The following is a 12,852-nucleotide window of genomic DNA, read 5'->3' on the forward strand; positions in this document are numbered from 1 at the left end:
ATAAAAATAACATAGTTATAACTTGAGCATTGATATAGAGCAATATCCACTCAACATGCTCCAAGCGCTTTACAAGGGGTCCCTAACCAACAGCAATACTAAACATGGAGAACGAGACATGTCGCCTACTAGGAGACATTTACAAATTTATTTGTCTCTGACAAAGACAACACTTTTAACGGGCAGGTACTAACTTTATATCTGAATACGGTTGAGAGAATGTGAGTAAATCAGTGATGATACTCACAAAAAGTCAAAAAGGAGGAAAAGTCTCGGAAAAACGGAAAACTCACCTAGAACATTCTTGCACCACAGGAAAGTAGGCAGGATGACTTCTTTTGAGTACTTGAAGAGTACTAGTGTGTTTTGGGCCTCTTTCTAGGTGGGGCCCCAACCTGTTTGGATTGCTTCTTTATATGAACCTTATAGGCTGTTTTAATTGCCTCCTCCCGGACTGCCTTTGCTTGCTTTTTTGTTTCCGCCTTTACAACTGCTTGATCAAACATTTGTCTTTTTCTTTCTTTTTCCTCTTTCTGTTTTTGCAACTCAGCATGATACTTGCTGCGAGATTTTTTAATGCAACTTATCAGGACAGGATCAATTTCACTGTGATCATAGCCTCCATATTAGCAGTCTTATCATTTATTGGGATAAGTCTTTCAGTCACTTTAGAGCTCTTAGAGGTAACATCAGTCACTTCAGTACCATCACCACAGCTTTCACAATTTGTTTCTTAAATAATGGAAAAAAGGCAGTTTCTGGTTTTTTGAATCGAGAGCCCAAAGTGTAATTGGTCTTCCTGTGATCAACAAAAGCTACATGCTTCCCTGATTTTACATGATCAATCAGAGCAGTTTTTCCTTTGCTCCCATAGCTGATAACATCATTGCAATATGTACACAATGCTTTACCAGCAACATCAACTTTAACAATGCTGTCAACGAGTCGGATGTCCACATCCCCGGCATTTTTACAAGTCACTTTAACAACAGTTTCAAGCCACTCAAATCTAAATTTGTTCTTTACCTTACAGTCGACCTCTCTGGCACGGCTAACTTCACTTTTACCTAAAGGCTTCATTGTTTCTAATAGTTTACTACAAAGTCACGATATCTAAAAAAAAAGAATTAGAATCCAGTCTAAGTCTAGAGCCCACGTCCTCATAGAATGAAACAAAAAAAAAGAGGACACACAACAGTCACAATATCCAAAAAGAATTAGAATCCAGGCCTAGATCTAGATTTTAGATCAGATTTATCTAATCCATACCGTTCTGTGAAACAAGATAATGAAATGCGAGATCGTTCTGGCTGAATTTGAAAGAAATGTAATTCCTGGATGGGTATCGTAACTAGACTTCATAAGCAGAAATCGAGTTATCGACTACGCACTATGTAGGAAAGTTCGCATGTCCAAAAGAAGCGATATCGTGCTAGTTTTATTCTTCGATACTTAGCTTACCACATCGAACGAATAAACATGGTCGATGAACACTTCCGCAGTGGCGCAGTGGCGATGAAGCCCCGCAGCTGGATCGTTCAATTTTAAAACGCCCAGAGTCCAGTAAAAGGAGGAAATTTTATATATATTATATATATATATATATATTTTTTTTTAAAAGAGTATTTTTTAAAGATTTATTATATAAAAAAAAAAGTAAAAGGAGGAAATGAAGGAAATATCCGCGGATCGAGGATCTGAGGTGGAAAACCGAGGAAAGGAAAGAAAACCGCGGATCCGCGGAAAAGTAACATCACTGGTAAATAGCCTTTTCCAAAGACTCAATTACGTGCTGCTCAGAGCAGGACTCAAACCCAGGACATTCCGATCCGAAGACGAGTGTCATACCACAAGACACCATAGCAGCACTGATTATATACTGATTATACTTGTATATTTGGCTAGTCTGTATTGACAAATAAAAAAGGAATACCAAGCAGGGTTATATTTTTAAAATGCTTACCCTGTCAGAAAACGTAAATGATGACTGAGAGGCTGGCATAGAGAGCAGTAGGGAGCCGCAATCAAGAATGTTGGTCAAATGCTTTGTGTCTTGGATTGGGCCATTTGATTTGCCACTGATATGTTACAAGGTCTCAGTCAGGCTGGAATTATATAAAAAACAAATGAATTGATGACCTCCTCAAGCTTTGTGTCTGATTGGCCATTGATTTGCACTGAATGCTCGAATGCTCATAGCTGATAGATATAAGAAAAGAACAAAATGAATTTGATTAACCCCTCCATACCAAATGCTTTGTGTCTTGGATTGGGCCATTGATTGCCACTGATATCTTCGATGGGCTCATCAGCTGGAATATGATTAAAAGAACAATGAATTGATTACCTCCTACAACGTCTAGGGCCATTTAGAATTACGAATTGAAATGGAAAAGAACAAAATGAATTTGATTAACCCCTCCATACCAAATGCTTTGTGTCTAGGATTGGGCCATTTGATTTGCCACTGATATGCTTACGAATGGTCTCAGTCAGGGCCTGGAATATGAATATAAGAAAAGAACAAAATGAATTTCATTAACCCCCTCCTTACTAACCATAGGAAAATAATCACATGTTACGATACAGCCAATATTTTTCTCATTTGGATTTCTTTTTTGATTTTGTTTTGTTTGCTTTTAAAGGTTTTACGGCGCTTGCGAGGTCATTTCAGCGCCAGTATAAAGGAAGAAATGGGAGAGTCAAAAAAAAGTTTTAAATTTACAATTGAAAGCACACAAGAAAATGTAAGACAAAGGGGAAGAGTTCAAATAGGGAACATATAGATTCCAAGAGCACATTATCAGTGCACTTAGTTTGAGATCAGCTAAAACTCATCCAGACACAAGCAGAGGAATACATTCAAATGTTTACAAACTATTATACATTTAAACCAAAAAAAAAAAATGGTACAAGAACATAACAGAGAGATGATTAAAAGGAAAAAAATATCATCTCCCGAAAATATAACTATACATTTGACTGTTTCCCTCCCAGTCAAGGACTCCAGCCAGGGCTAGACAAGGACGGAAAGCAACTCAAAAAACAAATATATAGGAGACAGAAGACACAACGTGACCTCCATGGGAAGTCAAAGACCTCACCCAGTAAGATTTCTTTCACTCTCACTCAATCCTCTCCATGCCTATTGGCACTTGAGGCAATTCAAAGGATTTCCATATGGTCCTATCAGCTTCTTCTCTTGGGACCAACTCGAGGGACAGACCGCTCTGCTATAGATCCCCTCCACAGTACATATCCAGGTCTCCTCTTTCCTTGGCATGTCCACCGCTTTTTTTTTTTTTTTTTCCTTAATTTTATGTTGTTTTTATAGTTTCCTTTATTATCCAATTAATTAATGCACACATAGATGATTCACTTCATTTTTTTCATTTAAAATAAAAGCATCTCATCTGCCCCATGGTAAGATGCATTCTTTCAATTTCAATCCACATATTATTAACAAGAAGAATAATGAAAAAGGAAAATAAATCATGACAGGCAAGTACTTACTTTGCTGACAGATGGTTTGATATGGATGGAAGACTGACTTGCTTTCAAAAAGTCTACAAGACTCTGCCAAACAAGGATTTCATCTTCTTCTTCAAGGCCATTCCTGCAGATAAGCAATGTAAAAAAACTAGGCAATTTTGAATAATAAATAAATCAATGAATTCTATCATAAAATAATTTCTTAGGAAACAGTTCAAAACAGTTATAAACCTTGAAAAAAAACAAGCAATCTACAAATATAATAAATAAATCAATGAAGTAATTATATCTATCAGGTAAAAATTTAAATTGTTTCTTTGTCATACTGTATGAAACCATATTTCTGTGTTCCTTGATTGAGAATGGTAGTTTACTGAGTAAAGTGGTGCAAAAAATGAGCAGTTTATGATAGTTTACTTAAGCAGAACTAAGAAATGCACTTGTCCAGTTTTAGCTGTGCAAGCTTAATCTGTACCAATATTAGCCTCCTTACTATACTGAGGATAAACGCTTTTACAAGAACTCAATTACACTCTTCGTGATAGCAAAAAAGGTTTAAATAAAAAAGGTCTTGCCACTTATATTAATAAATGTTGTTTGCTGGTTTTAAGGCTTTTACGGCACTTGCAAAATACATAGGTCATATCAGCACCAGTAAAAAGGAAGGAAATTGGATAGTAAAAACATTCTAGATGTACGATGAAAATACTTGAGGAAAAAGTAAGACAAAGGGGAATGGTTCAAATAGGGAGCAGATGTAGATTCAGAGAGCGTACTATCAGTGTACTTCGTTTAAGATCCCCTTAAAGTCTCACCTAGACACCAGCACAAGATCCCACTACGAGGAATACACTCAAATGTTAAAAATTTAAATTTAAATTGAGCTTTTATATAGCGCAATATCCACGTAACGTGCTCAAAGCGCTTTACATGGAGTCCCTGGCCAAAAGCAACACTGCAGGACGGGACATGACGCCTGTTAGGCGATATTACATTTTTTTATTCTTGGACAGAGACAAAGCTGTTAACGGCCAGATACTCATTTTACACCTGAGTACGGTGAGAGAATGTGAGTAAAGAGCCTTTTCCAAAGACAACTATGCACCAAGCGAGGCTCAAACCCATGACCTTCCGATCCGAAAGCAAGTCTCTTACCACAAGAACACATAGCCGCACAAATCATATGTTTTAAAAAAAAAACAGTAGTAGATAACTTTCTAAAAATTAAGAATTTTTAAATTTTCTAGTGGGCAGGTCTACATATGACACAATAAATGGCTTTGAAAACTTTGAATTGGTAAAGGATATGATCTAATATCAGATATAAAACCATAAATAACGTTCACACACAACATACTTTTTCCTGTTGACAATAAGTCCACAAACAAAGTCTAGAAGCTCTTGGTACTTATTTGGGATGACCACTTCTGGTTTTGACCATGCAAATTTGACCAGTTTTAACTTTTCTGGCACTGACGTACCTTTGTCCTTGGCAATTGCCAATAATCCTAAAAAAAAAAAAAGAACAAAATATATTATTCATCAAATTTTAATTTCAAAAATGAAAATAAAATGACACCCAAGACAGACACTTGAGTTTTAATCACGAATGTTCAAAAGCTCTACAAAACAATTGAGGTGTAAGTTGTCGCTAAAATAGAGTGATATCTAATGTTACCTAATGTTAAGGTCGTGCTAGGTATTACTCAGAAATTTTTGCCCTGATCGCCCTGATTTTTGTAAGTTTAATTTTCAGACCACTTATTTATTGTAATATTAATGAAAATATTTATGATGGTATAATAATAATAATAATAATAATAATAATAATAATAATAATAATAATAAAAATAATATAATAATAATAATAATAATAATAATAATAATAATAATAAAATAATAAAATAATGTCTATTCAATTTCAGATATGTCTGCTTAGGAGGCCTTCTGAAAGCTCCTCGTGCTAAGGGAAACAACCCAAATATTCCCTCAACTAATCCCAAGAAAAAATAAAACCTAATACCTTTAACTTTAACTAACCTAATAGGAAAAACAAACACCCTAGCCCTAGCATCTTTACTAAGACCTTTAACTACTATAACTATAACTAACTAACACTAATAGAAAAAAAATCCTCCAACCCCGAACTAACAACAATAAAAAAAACCCCCAAAAGAACGGGAAGTGAGAGAAATAAACTTGAACTCTATTTCTCTGAACAGTTTATGGTTTCCATTCTTGAGATTTTTTTTGGTTACCTATTTGCAAGAGTTCAGCACTATCTTTCATCATTCTGCAACTTCTATGAGGACTGAGTGAAAGGAAGCACGTTCTAGAGCTAGATAATACCCCTCCCCTCCCAAAAAAAAGTTAACGAATTTTTGAAACAAAGAGAAAATTGAAGAACTGAAAAAGAAATGAAAATGAAAACTGAAACAAAACATAAAATAAAAATAATTTTTGTATTGGACGGCTGACAACTTGAATCTCTCTGTCTTGTGTCTTTAAATAAACAAACAATTAATAAAGATGAAGAAAAAACTCACCCCCTCAACATAAAGGCTATTCAGATTGGAGTCTGTATAACTATAACATTATTTTACTGAATATTCCGGCATTCACGAATTTGAATTAGAGTTCAAGTTTATTTCCTGAGCATTCAGAGCACAGTGTTTGGGGAAATTGAATTTAACTTTATTTCCCAAGCGTTCGGAGCACAGTGTTTGGGGAAATTGAATTTAACTTTATTTCCCAAGCGTTCGGAGCACAGTGTTTGGGGAAATTGAATTTAACTTTATTTCCCAAGCGTTCGGAGCACAGTGTTTGGAAAAATAGTAATAGTAATAGTAGAGGTCAAATTTATTTCCCAAACGTTCAGAGAATTAGAGTTCAAGTTTATTTCCTGAGCATTCGGAGCACAGTATTCGGAGAAATAGAGATCATGTTTATTTTCCAGAATGTTTGGAGAAATAGAGTTCAAGTTTATTTTCACCGACATAATAGAAATAGAGCCTGCCAAAAAAAAAAAAACCAAACAACCTTGGACTGCTTTGCACTACCTTTCAATACTGCCAGATAACCAAAACTAAAACGATGGTCATATTAATAGGGAGGCCTTCCCAAAGTTCCTTGTGCTAGCATTTCTTTCAATTTGTATTTTCACTGTGGATCTTTTGTCAGGCATTTATTTATTCAATTTGTCATCATATAGAAGCATTTTAAAAGCCCTAGAACCAACCTTGATAGATTTGTGAAAGTTTAAAATTTCCTAATTTGACCATTGTTTTGATTCTCTGCTACCATTTTGATTTGTGAGGTAGTGCAAAGCAGTCCTAGGGTTATTTTTCTATTAGGATTAGTTACAAGTCTAGTAAAGGTGCCAGGGTGTTTGTTCTTCCAATTAGGGTTAGTTAAAGGTACTAGGTTTTATTTTTTCTTAGGATTAGTTGAGGGAATATTTGGGTTGTTTCTGAGAATTGGGAAGGCCTCCCTATTAATATTTGGAGGGTCTACGTACACGGTAACCGTGTGAGCAGCAGCAGTGGGAGTCGAATTGTGACCCAAATCGCCCATAAGAAAGTTGTTGCTGTTCGCGTTTAGGGGGGTCACTTAAAGATGCATAACTTTGTTATATCATTATTTTCGTTACTAACCAGGTACCTAGTCTCAGGATCTACATACACGGTAACCTTGAATCTCGCCTTTAATGGGTCAATAAATGGTATTGTTTGATTTTTAAAAATAACACAGACACACATATACAGAGTGAGGTCCATCCATTGCTTGTATTGTAGTGGCAAACCAGTTACCAGAGCTACCGTGCTCGTAGATCCTGAGGCTAGGTGCCCGGTTACCGTGAATGGAGACACTCCCATTAATAATAGGAAATTTTAAACTTTCACTTATCTATCAAGGGTTGTTCTAGAGTTTTTAAAATGCTAAGGGAGTGTCTACGTACACGCTAACCGGGCACCTAGCCTCAGGATCTACCATACACGTTAACCATTAACTAACTGGTTTGCCGCTGCAATGCAAGCAAAGGATGGGCCTCTCTCTCTCTCACTCTTTCTCGCCCTGTGTGTTTGTGTGTGTTAGTTTTTAAAATCAAACAATACAATTTAACCAATTAAAGGTGAGCTTCAATCTTAATTTAACCTAACACCAGTTCTTAGTCTTAATTGATCTACGTCATCAGGCGACCCATTGTTGTCTCTTTCATCTTCCTCCAATCCCCCCCCCCCCTCTCTCTCTCTCTCTCTCTCTTTCCCTCTCTCTCTGAGTCACAATGTCATCCCCTCCCCTTCGCATCTCATGGTAAAACGAAAACTTTCTAATACTAGAGAGCTGCGCCGGTGTTACCAATACTTAGCTTCTATACCAGGACAAATCATTCGTTTGGACAGAAAAATAAATAAAAAACTTACCGCTTACCGTCAAAAGCAGTTTAGATTTGAAGATGCATTTGTTTTCTATCAAAAAACATTCGGTACTGGACAATCCTTGATGAATTTCAAAAGTTGTGTTGAAATTATATCCTAATTTTTTGCATGATTCATTCCTCGCGAAATCGTGTGGGTTTCGTTTCTGTTATCAAGGTGGCCCCAGTTAAAAAAGTTTATTGGGAAAAAGAGACGGAAAAAAGTGTCCATAGATAGGTATGCAATTTGGTGCATTAGTGCAGTAAAAATTGGTGCGCAAAATTAGTTCGTAGCGGATGCGAGACTGCGTGTGTGTGTGTGTGTGTGTGTGTGTGTGTGTGTATGTGTGTGAGTGTGTGTATGTGTGTGTGTGTCTCTTTCTTTTTTTTTTTTTTTTTTTGGGAGTGCCTACGTACACGGTAACGGGGCATCTAGCCTCAGGATCTACGTACACGTAAACTGGTTTACTGTTGCAACACAAGCAATGGATGGTCCTCGTTGTCGTGACCGCACGCGCTCGTGTGTGTGTGTGTGTGTGTTTGTGTGTGTGTGTTATTTTTTAAAAAAATCAAAACAATTTTAACCATTAATGGCGAGATTCGATCTTACACTCCCCAAACTCCAGATCTTAGTCTTAATGTTATCATTAAAAGACAAGCTTTGGGATTTATAGTTTAATTGAAGCCCGAGTCTAAATATACTCTTACTACTGCTCTCTTGGTGGAAACGATTTATTCCGCATAAGCAATCTGCAGAAAAAAATCAGTGTCACTGTAAAAGGTTAAAATTTCACGAAGTACGCTCCGTGAACACCGCTGTAACAATCCTTTGATCTACGTCATCAGGCAACCCGTTGTTTCTTTCATCTTTTCCCATTCCCCCTTACTATCCCCCATCACCCCGCCCATCTCTCTCTCTCTCTCTCTCTCTCTCTCTCTCTCTCTCTCTCTCTCTCTCTCTCTCTCTCTCTCTCTCTCTCTCTCTCTCTTTCTTATCATAGTGTTATCCCTTCCCCTTCCCATCTCAATGTAAAATGAAAACGTTCTGCTGTTTGCAGATACATGTATGATTGTTTTGTTTTTTCTCTCTCACTCGGCTAGGATTAAAAACCAGGACATCAGGTAATTGATGTCTAATGCCAATATAGATTCTCTCTTTGACCAATTTAGTCACGCATGTGGCAGCCCAGCTATTTATTATGTTCTGTCTATACTATAACACACAATAAGTGGGATTTTGGGGGTGGGTACGAAAGAAATCAAGGTCATAAGTAACCGTGCACAAGAGCTGTATAGGGAATTGGTTTCTGGGGTCTTGCAAATACCAAATATTTTATGGAAAGCTCTTTCGAACTCCAAGACGTCTGGTTTGTTTTGCTATCTTGGAACAAACGAAACAGATGTCTTGATGTGTGACCTAGTTGTCTGATTTTGTGACCTGGATGTAAGGTTTTGTGACCTAGATGTATCCTTTTGTGTGTGCAAGCCATGCGGGTAAGTACAGCGATAGCTTGCCAGTTGAGGAAAAGAAAAAAAAAGAAGCAGCGTATCTGCATTTGAAAAACAAAACAAAAAAAACTGAAAAAACAAAACAACTTAACCTTTTAAAGGCGAATATCAATCTTACTTGGACCAAAAATAAAATCTTACCGTTTTCATCAAAAGACAAAAAACAAATTACAATTTAAAAACTTGAGCTTTTATATAGGGCAATATCCACCCAACGTGCTCAAAGCGCTTTTTATCAATATTCTTACTGCTCTTATGGTGGAAACGTTTATTTTTTCTGCATTAAAAAATAATATAAATGACGACTATTATTTGAAAACAAAAGAATCAATGTCACTGGAAAAGGGTTAATTGCAGTACTCCTGCATCCTGTGAGACTCCTACGGCACTTGCTAATCATAAAAAAAGGAAATGGCAATCAACAATACTAAGTTGAAAAAAAAAAAGAAGAAAAAAAGGAGGGGGGGGGGGAGGAGAGCAAACCCAGTAGCAATGCCTTTAGCGGCGAAATTCGATCTTTGACCTAACACCAAATCCTCTTTCATCAAAAGACAAGTAACGGCAAAACGATTATAGACAATTGAAGTCCGAGTTGCGATAGTCTTGACTGCTCTCTTGGTGGAAAAGCTGTATTCTCCGTTAACAATAATAAAGATAAAAGCAAACTATTATCTGAAAGCAAAAAATCTGCTTCGCTGTTAAGGGGTTAAGAACATCTGCCAGCATCGTTGACATGCTCTACGTCACCAAGGTCACAAACGACACGTCTCCCTTTCGTCTTCATCATGCAACCCCCCACCCCCCTCTCCACTCTCACGGTGGTGGTGGCGGCGGATAAAAAAGACCTTTTTTTCTTTTATTCAATCAACTTGACTGCTGGTGGACCCTAGGCCTCTCTACAAGTCCAAGAAATAATACTCACTTTTTCTCTGCTCCAACGAAAATATCTACCCCCTACCGGTCTAATTATTTGTAGCAGACGACAAATTTCTCAAAACGGTCACGTGACACTGTAAAAACAACACAGGAAGTCCATGAAAGCTTATTTACGGCATTTCCTTTGAACCATGTAAACAACAAAATTTCGTTTTCATTCGACTCAACGGGTCAGATTGGCCGGTATTTTTTAACGAACTAAAGTTCTGAAAAATCAAAATGTTTCTTAGAAAGGTGAAAGATGCTAGTTTTTGAAACAGAGGTAGGTTTTTAAAAAAAATCTTTATATTTTACGTGAATGCATGCTCAAGGCGAGTTGGACGTGCAGCGGAGGTTGGTCGGCCAAAGGCGAGGCTCTCTAGTTAAACGAAAATAATATCGACATCACTACGTATAACTTCACAACATTAATTTAGTTCGTTTTTGACTTCTCCACCTCTTCTTCTTCTGCTTGCTGAACAGATAGCTAAAAATTTAATAGGAATTTATTTATCACATGGAGTTTAAAAAATATATAATCAAAAGGGAGATGAAATCATCATGCTATACCTGTGTAGGCTGCCATCTTTGTTTATCAGATTTCAGATTATTTTTTTGGAGTAGTTTCCCTTGACTAGTGTTTGAATTATTGCCAAATCTATTTTTTTACAAAATGCCAAAAAAAAAATTACTTAAATTTAAGAAACAGAATAGTATTTTGTAAACCTTGTTTTGTTTTTTTTTTAACGAAATTATTTCTTTTTCTCTAAAATTAATTGTAGATTTAAGCATGAAAATATTTTTTTAGTCAGAGACAATAATTATGCTTTTGGATCTTAAATGGAATTTTAAATTATTCACATTCCATCGACCTTGGTGAAGGCATATTCGATATGAAGTCTCACTCTATTTTGTTAATTGTACCCCCCCCCCCGCCCCGTTTCGTTTGTTTTTTGTTTTTTTTCGCTTTTATTGTTTTTAAGCCAAAGAAGGGTTTAAACCTTTGTGTACAGTTCACATCGGTTTAGACCCAAAACTTAACTTTATTTTGTATGTTTTATTTCTGAATAGTTGAATATTTGGAGGAGATAAGAGTAGGTAAGTTATGTTGATTTGTCTATCAAGTGGTTGAAATCTGAGAAAAATGCTCTTACAATTAATAACAAATTCAAAAATGCTAAACCAAACAAAAATAAACAAACAAACAAAAAACCTGGGGTAATCGTGCGGGGAGGAGAGAGAGAGAGAGAGAGAGAGAGAGAGAGAGAGAGAGAGAGAGAGAGAGAGAGAGAGATTGTCCAATGGATAAGGCATTAGAATTCCACTCCACCCGGGAGACGCCGTCTCGAGCCCCGCTTCAGTATCTCGTATCTCGTCTTTACTGCGGCTGATTATAACGGTAGGTATTTTCTCGAGATAGACCTTTTTAAAGAAAAATCCCATGTATATAAATAGAGGGGCTCCGATAGGTCAATTAGTAGAGCTTCGCACGCAAAGGGATCGAGATTGATCCCGGATATAGTCGTGTGTTTTTTTTCTGCCCCCCCCCCCCTTCCCCTTTCCACCCAGCCAGTGATTGGGTTGCTGGGTCTGTGAGATCTTGCGGAAATTACTTTGCAATAGACATAAATAGTAATGTGAAATTGATTGTAAGCTTCAATTTAATTACAAAAACAGATCAAATGAACGTTTCGGGTTTCCCCTTTATCAACAAAACAGGGTGAATGGAACACCACAGATGAATGAGATAATGTGGTAGTGGCGTAGTTAAGAGCTTCGAGCAGCAACATTTATATCATTTTGCGACAGACCAGCGTCCTATGTGGTAGTAAGCAATTGCTATTTTTAGTTTCATACTGTAGATAAACTCCGGCTGCATGGGCCCAATGGCTCTGAAGGACTTAAGCTACATAAATAAGGGTATTTTATTAACCCCATTGTTAAAAATGCTAAGGCCGCTTTGCCCTGCCAAACGACAATAAAAAATAAAAACGACCATGATTCTTTAGATTTGCCAAACTGGCTTTTCCAATAAGAAATGACTATCTAAATCTTTTAGGTTGAAGTTTGGGAAGTTATTTCACTCCACTTTACTTTACTCCTACTCTTCCTACCTACCACTATCAGAACATATCTATCTTGTCAATATAATATAATAATATTAGGCCTAGTCAATCAGGGTTGCCAGTTTGGCATTTTAAATGCCAGATTCCAAAAATCTGGCATTTTTAAAAACCGTTTGGCATTAGAAAAATCATTTGGCATTTGGCATTTTCATTTGGCATTTTCTTTTCTTGTATATTATACTTCAAATGACACCTTTTCTTAATTATTTCTAAACGCCTAAAAACCTTTCATGTTAATGTATTTCTTTTTCATTCTTAAAATCCAACCGTGGTGTAGTGGTTTAGCACTCCACTTAGTAGTCAGTAGGTAAAACATTACCCCAACAGGAAATTTAGTATAATTAAAAAAAAAAACGAAAAAAAAACGAAAAAAAAAAAACACGCAAGCCACCA

At 36.6% G+C, this 12,852-nt stretch overlaps 1 protein-coding gene across 1 annotated transcript in view; it reads right to left on the bottom strand.

Moving 5' to 3' along the window:
* Positions 1–10,942, bottom strand: part of LOC144956875 (uncharacterized) — a 68,073-nt gene extending 57,131 nt beyond the window's left edge. The window contains exons 1-5 of the mRNA XM_078887664.1: positions 10,904–10,942; positions 4,850–5,000; positions 3,514–3,616; positions 2,445–2,499; positions 1,964–2,055 (exon numbers count right to left, since the gene is read on the bottom strand). Coding sequence (XP_078743790.1) covers positions 1,964–2,055; positions 2,445–2,499; positions 3,514–3,616; positions 4,850–5,000; positions 10,904–10,919 — 417 coding nt within the window. The 5' untranslated portion in view covers positions 10,920–10,942. The remainder of the gene's footprint in view (positions 1–1,963; positions 2,056–2,444; positions 2,500–3,513; positions 3,617–4,849; positions 5,001–10,903) is intronic.
* Positions 10,943–12,852: the final 1,910 nt, after the last annotated feature.

Source organism: Berghia stephanieae, chromosome 11 (assembly GCF_034508935.2).
Source record: "Berghia stephanieae isolate SIO BIC M18660-M18661 chromosome 11, UCSD_Bste_1.3, whole genome shotgun sequence".
Taxonomy (NCBI): domain Eukaryota; kingdom Metazoa; phylum Mollusca; class Gastropoda; order Nudibranchia; family Aeolidiidae; genus Berghia; species Berghia stephanieae.